Source organism: Myodes glareolus, chromosome 19, assembly GCF_982192425.1.
Source record: "Myodes glareolus chromosome 19, mMyoGla1.1, whole genome shotgun sequence".
NCBI classification, from domain to species: domain Eukaryota; kingdom Metazoa; phylum Chordata; class Mammalia; order Rodentia; family Cricetidae; genus Myodes; species Myodes glareolus.
Window position 1 is genome coordinate 56,021,623 of NC_142044.1, and position 17,075 is coordinate 56,038,697.

Sequence of the window (17,075 nt, forward strand, 5' to 3'; positions counted from 1 at the left end):
CTTTCATTCTCTCTTCGCTCACTCTCCTCTAGGTGTCTTGGCATTTACTGCTTTCTTGTGTCTTACTTGCTGACACAGGAAGTAAGGATTGACCCAGGATTGTTTTTGTTTTCTCTTTAGTGTCTTCCAAAAGAGATGAGATGTGGTCTGAGGGACGGTATGACTACGAGCGAGTCCCAAGAGAACGAGCACCCCCTCGGAGCCATGCCAGTGTAAGTCACTGCTCTGTGAAGGGAGGGTCAGAGCCTGCTGTGTCATTCTGTCTTCTCCAGGTCTTCAAATAGCAGAAGGTTACCAACCTACCTGGAAAAGACTTTAAATTCACCCTTTGAAAGCTAGGTGATATTTGAGGTCAGCCTGGTCTACAAAGTGAGTTCCAGGACAGCCAGGACTGTTATACAGAGAAACCCTGTCTGGAAAAAACAAAACAAAAAACCACAAAAAAGGCTATAAAATACATGGTAATTTATTTAAGTAAAAAACAAAATCTATATTTTATACTTAAATTTCTAGAACAAAGGTTTTGTATTGAATTTAGTTTGTGAAGGAAAATTTTTATGAATTTTTATAAATGCTATACTGTGCATAGACAAAGAAATGTTGAACATCTGCTTCTATTCATGACTGCCATTTATTTGTCTCCTTAAAATATTTATAAATTGAGCCTGGCATAGTGTGTCACATGCCTTTAATCTCAGCACTTGGGAGGCAGAAGCTGGTGGATCTCTGTGAATTCAAGGGAAGCCAGGTCTTCATAGCAAGTTCTAGGCCAGGCTATACGATCTGACACTGTCACAAAATCCAAAGTTAAAATTAAGTTATGAACTCATATGACATTCTACCTGGAGATCAATCTTCCTGGGCTAGAAGGAGAAGCTTGTTGCAACCCTAGAGAGCCCTTCAGCTGCCGCATCTGCTTGGTCAGGCAGCCAGCAGGGCGAGAAGAGTGCTGGGTTCAGAGGTCGGAATCCCATCTTCTGTCTGTCTTCTTGTCTCTGTTCTGAGAGTTGGGAATTTTGAACTAGACTCTTAATGTTCTTGATAAGTTGTTTATTCTACCCAACCTGGATCCAGTCTAGTATGTAGCAGGGGCTCCACATTTTTTCAACTGCTTGGAAAACTAAGGGAGGTTTGGAGGTCAAGAAGCTTTGAATCTTCTGCTGACTCATCTTGAACATTGCAACTTTGGGTTGTATTCTTTCCTTGTTTTTTTTTTTTTTTTTGGAGACAGGGTTTCTCTGTGTAGCTTTGGAGTCTGTCCTGGAACTTGCTCTGTAGATCAGGCTGGCCTCAAACTCATAGAGACCTGCCTGCCTCTCTGTCTCCCGAGTGCTGGGATTAAAGACCTGTGCCACCACCACCCGGCTGGGGTTATATTCTTATGTAGACATTTTCTATTGCCACAGAAGGCATAAGTTCTTGTTCACATGACAAGTATTTTTTACTTAAAGTATTAGGGATTTCTCTGTGTGTGGTAGTAATACTGGGAATTGAATCTATAGCTTTTCTCATGCTAGGCAAGCACTCAACCTTTGAGCCCTACCACTAGCCTTTTGTTTCTTTTTTATTTTAAGACAAGGTCTTACTGAATTACTTAGGTTGGGCTTGAATTCATTCTGTTTCCTTTGCAGGCCTTGCCTTTGTGATCCTCCTGCCTTTCAGTTAGTTTATAGGACTGCAGCCAGGCCTAGCTGACACTTTGTCCTGTCCCTTACTTTGATGAACAGTGTCATCTGCAAGGTTGTCCTTCGTTGGCCTGAATTACAGCTCGGGTTGATATAAAATGATTTAAGATAGAAAATAAAAAGAGGAAGCCCGTTATATTAGGATGGACAGATTCTAATTATCATGTCATTGCTTTTCAGGTTGTTGTGGAGACTATTTCTAATAAGTTTTCTTAGTTTGATAGAATTATTTTATGATTACCTAGAAGGATTAAAACTGATACAGTCATTGCTGTGAGATACCTTTCAAAAGTGCCAAGTCCTCTTTCCCACTATATCCCTTGAGCAGAAATTTTATTTTACCATCTGGGCATTGACGTGCAGACTGTGCTTTTTCACTGAGTAGCTTAATTTGTGGATGGGCAAAGCAAATTGTTTTGATTTAAGATTGCAAGATGAGTGACTGATTGAGATTGACACTGAGGAACTGGACTAGGAATCATGATCACATCAAGAAGAGAGAACTGAGAGGGGAGTTATTTAAAAGAAGTGAAGTTTAGGACAAAGGAAAAGCTACTTGAGGCCTAAGGCCACCTCTTAGTAGAAGGATAGGCAATTGGTGTTTTAGAGCGTGGAGTTCCCAAGACGGCAGCATTCTGGGTGAAGTTCAGTGTATTGATTGCTCACAGAATGCTAGTCTTAAGAATTAGAATTGAAGGACTGAGGATATAACATGCTTGATCCTCCGAACTGATCCCAAACACCTCAAAAGAGGAAAGAGAAAAGTGGTGGATGTCCTAATTAAACGAACATTTTATAGTCAAATGTAACAACCATTTGATCTAATGCCGTGCCGTGTGTGTGTGTGTGTGTGTGTGTAAATGTACAATAGTCACCTTTAGCCTCCCCCCCCAGTGGAATTTCAACATCAGTAAGTAGAAAGAGAAATAAATTTTATAGTGCTGATGTGCTGAGGATCTCTTCCTCCTTGTCCAGCTGCATAGGTACTCATAGTAGATAGTCTGAGTGCTTTTCCTTTAGGAGCACAGAACCTGGCCAGACCTGCTCATTCCTCTTCCTTCCCTACGTTTTTAGAGGAGCCTGGTCTTTTTTATTCCCCAGTCCCACTTTACTGATTTGAAAAACCTCTGTTCCTATATTTCTCTTCTAGAATTCAGATTTTTTTTTCTTCTTGTGAACTTACTCTTCTTGGGGGAATGACTTGAAGCTTTGTCTTGTCTTCAGTGTATTTTGCTCTTTAGAGGGATCTTGGAAATTGCTCCTTCACCTTCTTATGGCATGCTTACATTTTAGTTAAATATAGTCTTAAGTTTTTAATCATTTTGCCCTTTTACTAATCTGGTAAAGTTTAGAGATCACTTCTCAGGGCATTCTCACCACTGTTTTTGAGCCTCAGTCTTTTGTAACTCAGGCTGGCCTTGAACTTACTATGTATCTGAGGCTAGGCTTGAGTTCCTGACCCTCTTGCCTGCTCTCAAGTGTTGAGATTATAGACATGTTCTAATCAGAATGATGCCTGACTGAGATCATTGAGGTCAGAATACAAGTAATAAAGTATAAGAAACATCAAAAGATATATTTTATTATTCTTTGTGTGTGAGCACTAGTGTCGTGTGTGGGGGTGGCCATAAGAGGGTGCTGTCACTTTGGAGCTGATGTTACAGGTAGTTGTAAACCTCCAGACATGGCTTCTGGGAATTAAAGAACAGTAAGAACAGTTAACCACTGGGGCTAAATCTCCAGCCTGCCCCCCACTCCCCTCTTTTTCTGAGACCGACTCAGGTGTTGCCTAGACTGACCTCCAACTTACTGTGTACTTGAGGATGACTTTGAACTGTTTGTTGTGCCCTCTTCTCTGAAGTCCTAGGATTGCAGGCCTGTGCCACCTCCTGGCTTTTGTTTGACACAGGGTACTCTATGGTTCAGACTGCATTAGAACTCACTGACCTTAGGCTCACGGCAGTCCTCCTGCTTTAGCTTCTGAGGTGCTGAGCTTACAGGCATGAGCCACTACACCCAAATCAAGAACTCAACTTATGATTTGGTAATATTTGCTTCTTTAAGGTGTGTTAGCTTTGCATTACTCTGACACTGGAGATAATCAACTTAAAGAATTTTTTTTTTTCCGTTTTCGAGACAGGGTTTCTCTATGTAGCTCTGACTGTCCTGGAACGTGTTCTGTAGACCAGGCTGGCTTCAAACTCACAGAGATCTGCCTGCCTCTGCCTCCCAAGTGCTGTTATTAAAGGCATGCCCCACTACTGCCTGATTAAAGAAAGAAACTTATTTTGACTTAAAGTTTTGGAGGTTGTACTCCATGACGAGTTGGACTTTTGGTAAGACAGTGTATAGGGTGCCACAATCCTCTTTAAGACAGAACAGAAAGAAGAGAATGAACCCAAAATGGCAGCCTTTAAACTCCCAAAGCCTGCCTCCAGTGTCACCTCCAACAAGGCCACACCTTTGCAGCCTCTCCAAACAGGACCACAACTGGGGAGTAAGTATTCAGATGCCTGCAAATGAGGCCACGACATTCAAACTACCACACCTGATTTGGAAATACCAGTGATTTTTGTTGCCACAAAGTTAATAGATCTCTGTTAACTTTGCTGTGCTGTTCTGTTCAGGAAAAGGTAGTTTCTTTTCTTCCTCACCATCCCATGTTGGCCTCCAACTTTTTTCCTTCTTTCTCAGCCCCACCCCCAGAGTTGAATAGTGCTTAGTCATGTGCCTTGTGGAAGTTTTTTTTTTTTAAACTTTATTTAACTTTTATTTCATGCGCATTGGTATAATGATGTCAGATTCTCTTGAACTGGAGCTACAGACAGTTGCAAGCTGCCATGTGGGTGCTGGGAATTGAACCCGGGTCCTCTGGAGGATCAGTCAGTTCTCTTAACCACTGAGCCATCTCACCAGCCCCCGTGGAAGTTTTATATTCACGTCTGATTTAAATGAATTCACTGAATTTGCAGAAAAGTAGTTAACAGTAAAAGTAGAAATGTAAATGCAGCTTTGGTTTCTAACTTTGGATTTAATAAAAATTTGCCCCATTTAAAGTTTTAAGGCGCCAGGGAGATGGCTCTGTGGTAAGAGCACTTCGTGCTCTTCCAGAGGACCCACATCAGGCCACTCACAGCCGCCTGTAACTCTAGTTCCAGTTTATCCGATGGCCTCTGCCTCAGTGCTCAAGTGTCATACACATCTACATAGAAGTAAATGAAGTAAAAAAAAAAAAAGCTTTGCTTATGGAGCAGAGATCGCTTAACCTTAAAAAATCTTATTTGTGTGTTTGTAAGCAGCATTGCTAAGAGCTTGTCTATCAGGAGGATGGATGGACTATTTAAACCAGTGATTCTCAACCTAAGGGTTATGATCAGATATCCTACTTATCATATATTTGCATTATATGTAGCATGAATTCTAATAAGTATTAATAATAAAAACCCAGAGTCAGATATTAGGGGTGAAAACTGAGAGATCAGAGGAGTGCAGCGTGCAGCCAGCCATCCTTTTACTTCTACCAAATCCTCAGACTCTCAGCTCAGACTGCATCCTCAGACGGTCTGCCACTGACCTCTAGTCTCCTGTCTGCCCAGCCATATCCCTTCCTGCCTCCATCTCCTTAGTGCTGGGATTAAAGGTGTGAGCCGGCACGACCTGCCTTTGAGACTGGATCAACCTAGTGCAGCCCAGGGTGGCTTTGAACTCACAGAGATCTCTCTGCCTCTGTCTTTGAGTGCTGGGATTAAAGATGTGTGCCACCATTACCTGGTCTCTATATAACTGACTAGTGACTCCCTCCACACTCTGATCTTCAGGCAAGCTTTGTTAAAACACAAACAATATCACAATTATGCTTCATAACAGTAGCAAAATAGAGTTACAAAGTAGTAGCAAAATCATTTTATGGTTGGCTTCACCACAAAACAAGGAACTGTGTTAGAGGGTAACAGCATTAAGAAGATTGAGAACCACTTTTTAAAATAATACAGCAGTGGGTTAAGTGGCCTACTGCCAGATATAGCTACATGGGTGAACTTCATAAATAGATCACTGAAGACCAGAAACTGAGCTCAAGAGTTTATCTTCTGAAGTTCCTTTATATAAACATTTCAAACAAGCTAAAGTAGCCAGAACAGTAGTCACTGGAGAGAACCTAAGGAAAGGCTTGTCCGCAGTGACTGTATCTGGGTGGTAATTCTGTGTTGACCTTGTGAAGGCTCACCTAGCGGTGGTAGTTTTGTGGTATGCACACTGTAAATATGCCAGGCTTTGATACAAATTGTAATGAGGGCAGAGCTTTCTTTTCAGTTTTTTTTTACTGTGTATTCGTTCGCCTATCTTCTAACCACCAGTCTCCTGAGTGCTGAGATTACAGGTGTGTAATCTTAATATTTTTGTCACTACTTTTCAGCTAATTTAGCCAATCAAAGCAAATTTTTTGATGAATTAAAACTTAGTTTAGTTTTGCTATGTCTGAGGCTTTATAGGGATTGCATGGGATTTACTGCTTCCAAATGGTCTCAAATATGAATATGCTTAAACTACAGTCCTGTTAATTGTTTTGTTCAGTTTGAAAGTCAAGAGTGTTTCATGTAGTAATTCACTTATGTACCATTCTGTATGGCATTGCTTACAGAATGTTAATGTTGAGTAGATAGTCCTTTTCTTCTTGTTTGTAGTTTCTGAGGCATTTTATTCAAAATCTTCACATGTGCTATTTTTTTTTACATCTCATTTATTTTGTTAGTTTTACTTATATTCTGTAATATTTGAATTCAGGGCCTCACATATGAGATAAATCAGTGAACTATCTATCATAAGCCTGATGTTTACACATGTGACTCTTAGTATTTTTTGTTTGAAAATTACTCTGTCATTTCACTTCCATTCTTAACATGTTTTGCTGCATGTGTGTGTATAAGTATATTTTGATTTTATTTTTAGTCATGTAGTCATGGCTGGCCTGCATTGTACACCTGATCTATCACTGACTACTGAGTATGAGGCTTAAAGACGTGGGTCACCATGCTCAGCTTACAGGGTTTTTTTTTTTTCCCAATGGGAAAACTATATACCTGAAAGACTAAACTCTAAAGTGTTGATGTGTAAAGTTTAATTGAGTAGTAATTTCCTGTGTAGAGCTATTTGAAGATGTATTTTAACTTCTTTTTTTGTTGTTAATTTTTGAGATTTTAATTTTAATTACAAGATTTCTCTCTTACCTCCAAACCTTCTCTTATACGCCTTCAAATTCATGGCCTCTTTTTCATCAATGGTTATTGTATACATATATGTATTTGTGTGTGTATATATGTACATATACATATATATTCCCAAACATAACCTGCTGTGCCCATTTAAAGTTATGCCTGTGTATGCTTTCAGGACTGACTATTTGGCCCTGAACAACCTGTTGGTGTGCTCTTCCCCAGCTTTACTCAGTTGCTGTCGTTCTTTGTGTAGCCTTGAGGCCTCATGTGTTTTTCCTCATCCTGTGTGGCAATTCTGTTGGTGTCCTTGTTTGTTGTCCTTGTTCATTTCACGTTTGGACAGTTGGTGAGACATTGCAAGTAGAGTGTCTGATGTTACTAGGAGACACATTCTCACCGCAAAGCCCCTGATCCTCTGGCTCTTAAAATCTTCCATCCTGTCTTCTGTAACTTTCTGAGTGTGGGATGAGGGAGTGGACCCCACAGCTCTGCATGGTAGTTGGTTGTGGTTTTCTGCAGTGGTCTCTGTTGCAAAGATAAGTTTACTTGATAAGGGGTAAAGACTGGACTTAGCTATGTGTATTAGGACAAATGTATAGATTGTTATTAGAAATTAGTGCTGGGTTAGTAAATAAGTGGTTGTGTTTCTCCTCCAATAGCCATGATTTCAATTTACACTTACTAGTTATATAAAGGTTCCCAGTAAAGATGATATCCTTCTTGTCCTACAGGTGTTAAGTCCAATTAGAGAGCCACAGGCTACTTCCAAGGTATGTGTGCCACTACGGCACCTGTGGAGCTGTCGTGCTATGTGGGTTGTTGATGTGGTTCCTAGGAGTCATAACTGGATAGAACTGTTGCCTCTCTCCTTTGGAAACTTGCATGACAACTTCTGGTATTGTGGAAGCTAGTCCAGGATGGGGACATTCTGATCAATTCCACTTTGGGGGCCTCTGGGCCCTGATTCTGAAATACATGGTATCTTTTGTAATAGAGACATCTCTTCCACCTCTGCAAGGTAACCAAAGGCAGCAGCAATAGGCCATATGTTTTGGAAATATTTTAGTCAGCCATGGCCAACAACTCAAAAGAGGTCTTCTCATGTCTGGGATTTTTGTTAGGTGTTTTTTGGTTCTTAGAGGGAGCATCATCAGCCCAGATAAGAAAAGTTCATTAAAATTATCTAAATGTGTTTAGATACTGAATTGTATGCATTATACTTTTGTTAAAGATAGTTAATAGATTCCTTGTGACTTTTTAGGCATCTTTATTGTTATTAGACCTTCCCCCTCTTTCTCCTGTATTTACCTGCTTCTCCCTTCTCTAAGGAGCGCCTCCCCCCACTATTTTCCCCTATTGTGCTATCCCCTTTACCCTCCTTCCACCTTCTCCTCTATTAACCTCCCCGCAGGAGGCCCGTTTTCCATTTCCTCTGCCAGATCCCCTGTATCCTACCATTCTCCCTTATCCTCCTCCCACCTTCTGTGTCTACTTCCTCCGCTCCCCCTAGGCCCCCTCTTCCCATGCACCTCCATCAGATTTACTTGTACTCAGCTATTCTCTCTTGCTCCCCAATTCCCTGCCTTGGCAGTATTTCTGTTTTACTTTCCTGAATTCTGTAGTTATTATAGGCTATGTACTCACTTCTGAAGATTTGGAGTTAGGAGCCTCCAATAAAAGGCTCACTCAATATGATCTTTTGTAGTTTCACCCATTTGCTGGCAAGTTCATGATTTCATTTCTCTTTACTGCTGAATAACACCCCACAGTACATGTACCCCATTTGTCAGCTAAGGGCGTTGAGACTGTTTCCTAGCTGTTGTGATGGGAGCATCGACGAACACGACTGAGCAAGTGTTGGGATCAGGATTGTTGAGTCCTTTGCACATATGCCAAATACCAAGGAGTGGTTTGCTGGGTCACGTGGTAGATTTATGTTTAGCTTTTTGAGAATTCTCTGCTCTGATTTCCACAGTGGCTGCACCGGTTTGCAATTGCACCAGCAGTGCATCAGGGTTCCCTTTTCCCCACATCCCCCAGTGTCTGTTGTCTCCTGTTTTCATCTTTGCAATTCTGTTTGGGGTAAGATGAAATCTCAAAGTTGTTTTGATTTACATTAATGATGAACATATTTTGAGATATTTCTTAGCCATTCTTTTTCCTTCTTTGAGACCTCTCTATTCAGGTCTCAGGCCCATTTGTTGAATGGGTTATTTTCTCTCCCTTTCTCCATCCCTCTCCCTCCATCCCTCTCCCTCCATCCTTCCATTCCTCTTTCCCTTCCTTGATTTTGTGTTTTGAGTTCTTTGTATACTCTGGACATTAATGTCTGTCAGATGTATAGAAGGCAAAAAAGAGTCTCCCCAATTCTGTGCACTTCCTCTTCATTGGTCGATTGTTTCTTTTGCTGTGCAGATGTTTTTACTTTAATGGTAAAGTCCCACTTTGTCAATTGTTGCCCTAATTTTTGGATGGAGTCTTATTCAAGAAGTCCTTTCCTGTGGGGTGCTGCCTATGTCTTACAGCAGTTTCAGTGTCTTATATTTCAGGTTTAGGTCTTTGATCATTTACAGCAGTTTTTGTGCAAGACGATAGATACAAGTGTAATTTCATTCTTCTGCATGTGGACATTCAGTGTTCCCAGCATCATTTGTTGACGTGCCTTCTTTTTTTTTTTCTTTATTGATATAAATTTATCCATGCCTTCTTTTTTCCAGTGTATGTTTTTGGCATCTTTGGGTGAAGTTACATGTGCTTGCTCATGTTTGGGTCTTCAATTATAGTTCTGCTTGTTTACATGTCTGTTTTGTGCCAATTCCTTTTTTTTTTTTATTACTATAGAGAGTATATCTTAAGATCAGGAATTGTATCCTTCTGGTATTGCCCCCATCCCCACTCCCAGGATTGTTTTGGCTGTCCAGGGTCTTTTGTGGGACCATATGAATTTTGAATAATTTTTTTTCTGTTTCTACAAAAAAATGAGATGAGAATTTTGATTGGAATTACCTTGAATCTGTAAAAGCTTTTGGTAGAATGGTCATTCTGTCAATGTTGTCTTACCAGTCAGTGAGCACAGGAGGTCCTTTCATTTTCTTGTCTTTATCTCTTTCTTCATTCTTTTACTCTGGGGTGTTATCTACCTTTAAAACTAAGGTGTGTTTTTTTGTAGTCAGCAGATAGATTTCTTTTCCCCTTTATCTATTCAGTTTGTGTCTTTTGAATGGAGAATTGAGGCCATTGATATTTAAAGGTATTGAAATGTATGTGTAATTGTGGACATCCTGTTGTTGGTTTCTGTTTTCAGTGGTATTTGTGTTTTAATAATTAGGACTTTATTACTTTTCAGTCTCTGCCATGCTCATTTCTCTCTTCAGCTCAAAACAATGCTTCCTTCCTATATTTTCTTTAGGTTCAGTTAATTGAATATAATTTTTTTTTAAAGACAATTTTTCTATGTAGTCCTGGTGACTGTCCTGAAACTTACTTTGTAGACCGGGCCTCTGCCTTCCAAGTGCTGTGATTAAAGGGCATGCACCACCACCTCCTGGCAGATATATATTTTTTAGGGCTGTTTATGTTATAAAAAACTTTCTTTTTCCTTCAGTCATGTCTGATAGCTTTGCTAGATATTATTCCATTTGATGCTGGCTTTCATAGCCTTTTGTTCTCGTACCGCCTTGCTCCAGGCTCTTCTGGCTTTCAAAGATTATATTGAGAAATCAGCTGTTATTTTCATAGGTTTCCTTTTACATGTGACTTGTGCTTTTTCTCTTGCAGCTTTCAAAACTTTCTTTGTTATAAATATTAGTGTTATAATATGAAATTCTGTGGGGATTTTTTTTTTTCTGGTCTTGTCTGTTTTTCTGTGTGCTGCTTGTATCTGAGTATGTCTGTCCTTAGTTTGGGGGAAGAGTTCTATGATCTTGTTGAAGATCTGATCTATGCCATGCATGTGGGATTTTTCTATGCCTATATTCAAAAGTTGTTTTTTTTTTTTTAAATGGTGTCCTGCATTTCTGTTTGTTCCTTTACTATGTTTTTAATTTCTTTTCATGTGCCTTACTTATTTGATATGGGTCACCGGATAATCTGTCTTCTACTTGGTTCAGACTCTAGGCTTTTCTTTCAGTTTTCTAGTCGTGAAATGTTTTCAGTTCCTTCTTTTCAGCTTGAGTCTTCTTCAGTATTTCTATTGCTTTCATTAAGTTTCATTTTGTAGTCCTGAATTGTCTTGGTCACTTCTGTCCACCTGGTGCATCACTCAGGCATTTATGTTCCTGAGTCTTTCTCCTTGATCTCACTGAGCTGTTTCTCTGTGTGTTCTTTACATCCTTGAATTCTTCTAACTTCAGTGTCCTGGCTCATCTAGGCCAGCATTTCTACAGGACCAGCAGGTTTCAGAGGGCAGACCTTCCTTCATCTTTCATGTTGTTGGTATTACTCCAATGAAATCTGGGCACGTGTGTGTTCTCTGTCTACATGCTATATATGTATATGTATTTATTACTGATGGAGCAGGGCTAGGGAGAAGAGGATGTTGTGGTAGCAGAGGGGACTGGACTGGTGTACAGGATATGTTTTCTGTTGCCAGGTGGGAGTATGGGGATTGATAAGTCTTGAGTGGAAAGGTTGGATGTGCGGGAGTATCCTGTGGTTTAGTGGATAAGTAGGGGGGGATATTAGCCCAAGCCTATAGCTTCTCTGCAGTGAAGGCCAGTCTAGGTCACAGAAACCTAGCTAAGTCTGGTAGAGAACACAGAAAGTGGATAAACAAGTCAGGGTATTCATCAGGCTAGACCCTGGAGGAAGACATGGGAAGTCTCAAAATGGAGTGGAGTGGTGTAGGTGGCACAAAGGGTCCTATGGGTGGGTATGGGTAGCATGTTTTAATTTCTTGACTGACAGAATTTTGAGATTTAACATCCTTTTTTCACTGTTGCCAGAAAAGGTAATGTAAGTTTTTGGTCAAATTTTATAATGATATGTGTCTGGAGGGTTGGGCCAACTTAGAGTATTTTAACTTAATTTCTAATCCTCCAAACCACTGGGTTGACCCCAAGACACCAGTAGCTCACTGAGCAATCAATCAGTACGTGTAAAATACACGGCATAAATTAGTGGGTGGTAGAGTGAACTTGTCAAAACTCACCAAAGGAAATCTTCCAGTCTGGGTAGTATTGTGCTGCTTAGTTAGATACAGTTGCTGGGGTGGTGGTGTGCACTGTTTAATCCCAGCACCTAGGAGGCAGAGGCAGAAGAATCAAGGCCAGCCTTGTCTGCACAGCTAGTGATTTACAGTTTTTCACTTCCTAGGTGGAGTAATTCCTGTGCTTATCAAAAAGTAAAGTAATTTGAGCTGGCAAACTAGAACACATACATGTATGGGGTGTTTAATGTGTGCCGCCTGCTTTTTCCAGGGGCTTCTCCAACAGCATTTCTATGGTTCCATTCAGATCATAAGTTCACTGTGGTGGGAAATACTGCTGTTTCTGTACGATGGTACTTTGCCTGCAGTTAGTGTGGTTGTTCGTTTCTTTGTTATTTATTTTTAACCCAAGGGCTTTGCTGGGACTCAGGCTGCACTTGAAAGTGCAGTATGCTCTTGTGCTTGACTCTTGTTGAGCTTTATTTATGAATCTGTTTATTTTCAAGACAGGATCTTATGTAGTCCTTTTCTCCTTGAACTTTCCATTCTTCTCTCTCAGCCTCTTTAGTGCTGGGATTACAGTCGTGTATAACCAGGCTTGGCTTTGTTTGATTCTTTGTAAAGAAAAAACTAAGTATTTAAAAGTAAACAAGATAAGCAGCCCCCAAAGTAACTGTAATGAAAGCAGCAATTATCTACTTTTGGTTTCTTGTGTTTTATTCTTGTCTCTGTTTTCCTCTCTTTCAGGTTATTTTATCTCATTTTAAAATATTTATCTTATGTGTATTAGTGTTTTGTCTTCATGTATTTCTATGACCACGTGTGTGCATGCCTTGTGCTTAAGGAGGTCGGGAGAGGGCATTGGGGCCCCTGAAGCAGTAGTTACTGACTTGTGTGAACTATTATGTAGGTACTAGGAAGTGAACACAAGCTTTCTAGAATAGCAGCCAGAATTCTTGATCACTCCACTCCCTTCCTGAAAGCATTTTGAAGTAAATCACTGTTCATGTTTCAAATATAAACATTCCCATATGTCTCTAAAGAATAAAGGTGTTTAAGGAAGGGCCTTATAATATTTTAATTTTAAACAAAATAAACTTTTTAACAAAATTTAAACAAAATTAAGGATGGCAAGATGGCTCAGTGGGTGAGAGTACTTGTTACCAATGCTGTTCAACTGAGATCCTTCTCCAGGAACAACAACATGGTGGAAGTCGAGCACTGGCTCTGACCTCCGCATGCAAGCTATGGCAAGCATGTGGACTTCTTCCACCATACATAAAATAAATAAAATAACAAATGCATGAAAACCACAGTGTTTTTGTGCTAAAATGAGTTAACATATATTTAATGGTACATTAGAAAGTTGAGTTTTGTTCTGTTACAGGGGATTAACCCACGTTTTACGAATGCTAATTCCTGCTCTACAACTGAATGCCACACTAGTCTCAAGAAATGCTTTCAAATAAATTCCCAATCCAATTTAATTTATGCCCAGTTAACTATAATACTTATAGTTGTGGGAAAAGGATAATATAGTTTTATTAAATTATTCAGCTATCTAGTTGTTTTCTTTCTGGAATGAAAGCATCTTTCATAGAGTTTTAAAAATTAAAATTTTTTAAAAATAATTGATTTTGTGTGTGTGCGTGTGTGTGTAAGTCACCTGTAATTTGATCACACAGGAGGATTGCTGTTCCAGGCCACTCTTGGCTCTAGCAGAAAACCGGCCTCACACTCAAAACAATGAGAAATAGCGTGAGGTGGAGGCCATCCTGGACTACACAGGGAGATCATGTCTCAGAAAACCAGAAGTTTGTAGGGGCTGTTTTTGGATAACTTAGATCAGATTCTGGCATGTGTACTGTAGTTCTTTACTTCTTACCCTAATGATTTTATTTCATATTAACATATTTCACATTAGTGATATTAACATAAGACAGACTTTGTTTTCTAATTCCTCAAATCCCACAAAACTCCTCAGTGACTAAACTTTTTAAAGTTATTATTTTATTTTTTTTTATATGTATGGGTATTTTGCTTGCTTGTATATGTATGGGCAGCATTTGCATGCAGTACATAAGCAGGCCAGAAGAGGGCTTCAATCTCCTGGAACTGGAGTTTTAATATTGCTGTGAGCTACCTTGTGATAGACCTGAACCAGGTCCTTTGAAAGAGCAGTCATTGCCCTTCGCTACTGTCTGTCTCTCCAACCCCACCAAGTAACTAAAGATTTAAGGGTATATTATCTTGGTAGCTAGTTCTAATTTTAGATCATCTTTGTGTCCAAACTTAAAAAGCTAACAGCTCTCTCTCCTGAGCTGGAAACATAGCAGAATGCTTCCTTTTGATCTTTCTGATTCAGTGCTTGCCAGTTTACAGGTGCAGGCCCTACCCAGTTTAGTTAAATAGAATAGTTTAAACCCAGTAGGCCAAACACTGTGCGGTCCTCATTGTCCTTAGGAGCAACACTGCAGTAACCTGCGTACTGTGCATAGTTTGTTGTTGTTAAGAGTACTTTTACTTACACTATTTAGATTGATTTTTATTTTATGTGTACAAGTGTTTTGCTTGCATGTATGTATCTGCAGTATGTGAGTGAAGTACCCACGGGGCAGAAGAGGCTGTTGTAGTCCCTGGACGGTAGGAACTGCCCTGCATTCTCTAGGAAAACAGCAAGTGTTCTTCATCCCTGAGCTTTCCCTGCAGCCCCTTTCTTAACCTGTGATGGTCATTTTGTATTGTTGTGTGTTATTTTGAATGAGTTTTTCTTCATTAATTTTATTTCCCTTAATCTGTATGAAGATGTTTCTGTTATTTGTACTCACATTTTTCACTAGAACATTTTTGTTCATTTATTCACTTACTCTATTGAATTATGGGTAAGAATGCCTGTGCTTATAAGAAACATTTCCAAAACCAAATAGAGAAATTAGTGATGTCTCTATATTTCTTTTTGTCTGTTTTAGGATGGCTACCATAGAGTAGTTAATGTTGTGCCAAAGAGACCACCTCTGCTAGACAAGAGACCGCCTCTGCTAGACAAGAGACCGCCTCTGCTAGCCAGACCCGATGAAGGAGGCTACAGTAGATATTACAGTCATGTTGATTACCGAGAATATGACGAGGGCCGCAGTTTTTCTCATGATCGAAGAAGTGGCCCACCTCACAGAGGAGTATGTAAATTTCCCCCGTGTACTAATTGTTCTTTCTTTCAAGTTTGAAATTCATGTAACCACAGTTTGTGCGCAGGCCTTGGAAGTAGAACGGACGCCTGCTACTTGTGCTCCTTTGTTGCTTGGCTTGGTTTTATTTGCAGCCTCCCCTTACTCCCCTTTCCAGTAGGGTCTTGCTGCACAGATCAGACTTGCCTGGAACTTGCTTGCCTCCTGTCGCAGCCTCCTGGGTGCTGCAGTGCTAGGTTTTCAGGGTTTGACTCCTGTTCCAGCTAGCTGCTGTTGGCTGTCAAAAATCTTGTGATGCTGGATAGTGAGTAGACATTAATTCTAACGTGCTTGCTTTTTGTATGGTTCTGGGCAGTAAGGTCATGGCCTTGCTCCTGCTAGGTAATACAGCTCGTACTGAGCTGTGTGCCTATACCTGGCCTATGCCTCATTTGTCTTTTTACCTTAAACTTGCAGGAATTTACTGATGTTCAGTGTTGAGCAGGTGGTCAACACTTGTCACTTCATGTCCCTGTTTATAATTGCTGTATTTTTAATATGAGAAGTGCTGTGGGTGAGGTGGGTTTAAGTTGATTATGCCATTTTTGTTAGAATTCTCAAGGCCTGTTTCTAAAGTCTTTATTATTTGAGATTAGAATGCAGTCAAGTCATTGTTTCAGGTAATAAATGCTTAAAATGTTAGCATCTAAGATTAGCAATGTGTTCTCGATAATCTAGAAGTAGGTATTTATGGTTTTAATAATTACTTTTACTGAAAGTGTTGGAAGCACGTTGTCTTATCTATGTCTTAGAGTGTACAGATTTATAAGAGTTCTCTTCTAGACTGTTCATCTTCCCTGTAGTATATAACATGGTAACCAATGTAATATGTGTAAACACTATACTGACTGACCTCTTGTTGGCAATTGAAGAAATGGAGGTAAGTGATTTCCTGAGGGTCAGTATGTATGAGAGTCCAGTTCTCTCAGTTCTTCATAGTGTGAGCCCTGGTAGTTCTAAAGTGGTAATGGGACTTTTTAGCATTGCTTAAGTTTGCAGTGCTACAGCTACACACTGGCATTGCTGGCTTTACTCTATGTATCTACACTGCCATGCTATTCCTTTAGGAGGGTCTAGTGTTGGGAAGTAATCATTTCTGTACTAGAGATACTGAGGTTTACTGTCAGACCCATTTTTCAAGTAGTCTCAGGGATACCCCATGAAATTGAATGTTTTTCTAAAAGCTTGTAGTAATGTTTCAGCAACAGCATGGTTACTTTCTTCCATTCTTCTAGATTGTCTGTGCTGGGTCAGTTTAGGAGTGAGAGTCCCTGCCTTGCATGCTGAGAAGTCTTCTGTTCAGTCCTTGACTTCACAAAACAAAACCGTATTAGTTCAAAACTCATTTGTCCTTAGACTTAACATTTTTTTTTCTTTTTAAATAAATAACACACCTGTGGTCCTTAAAACTTTTACAGCACTATTTTTTATCTAGAATTTACTTAAAGAAACTACTTGCGGGGTCCAGTATTTTATTATAGCTATGGAGTTTTTATTTCTCTTGTTTTTATTTAACATTGAGAAGGAAAATAAGGATACATTGAAGTGTTGGGTTTGTGCTGTTAATGAGGAAGATGAAAAATAATATTTTTGCTAAATCAGTTTCTTACTGTAGCTAATTTGCATGTTGTATTATTTACTTTTTTATTTCTTTTGGTTTTTTAAGGCAGTCTCTTTCTATAGCCCTGCCTTTCCTGCAGCTTGCTATGTAGATCAGGCTGGTCTTGAACTTAAAGATCTGTCTGAGATCTGTCTGCTTTTGCCTCTGGAGTGCTGAGATTAAAAGCATGTATCACTGTGCCAAGCC

The 17,075-nt window shown here is 39.8% G+C and overlaps 1 protein-coding gene across 12 annotated transcripts in view; it reads left to right on the forward strand.

The window, feature by feature from the left end:
• The window catches only part of Pphln1 (periphilin 1), an 86,723-nt gene that overhangs the window by 9,788 nt on the left and 59,860 nt on the right, over positions 1-17,075 (forward strand). For 6 of the 12 annotated variants that reach the window (XM_048444787.3, XM_087899198.1, XM_087899197.1 and 3 more), the window contains 2 exons: positions 121-212; positions 15,014-15,220. In XM_048444787.3, coding sequence (XP_048300744.3) covers positions 141-212; positions 15,014-15,220 — 279 coding nt within the window. In that variant the 5' untranslated portion in view covers positions 121-140. The remainder of the gene's footprint in view (positions 1-120; positions 213-15,013; positions 15,221-17,075) is intronic. The other 6 variants (XM_048444792.3, XM_087899202.1, XM_087899201.1 and 3 more) reach the window with 1 other exon arrangement.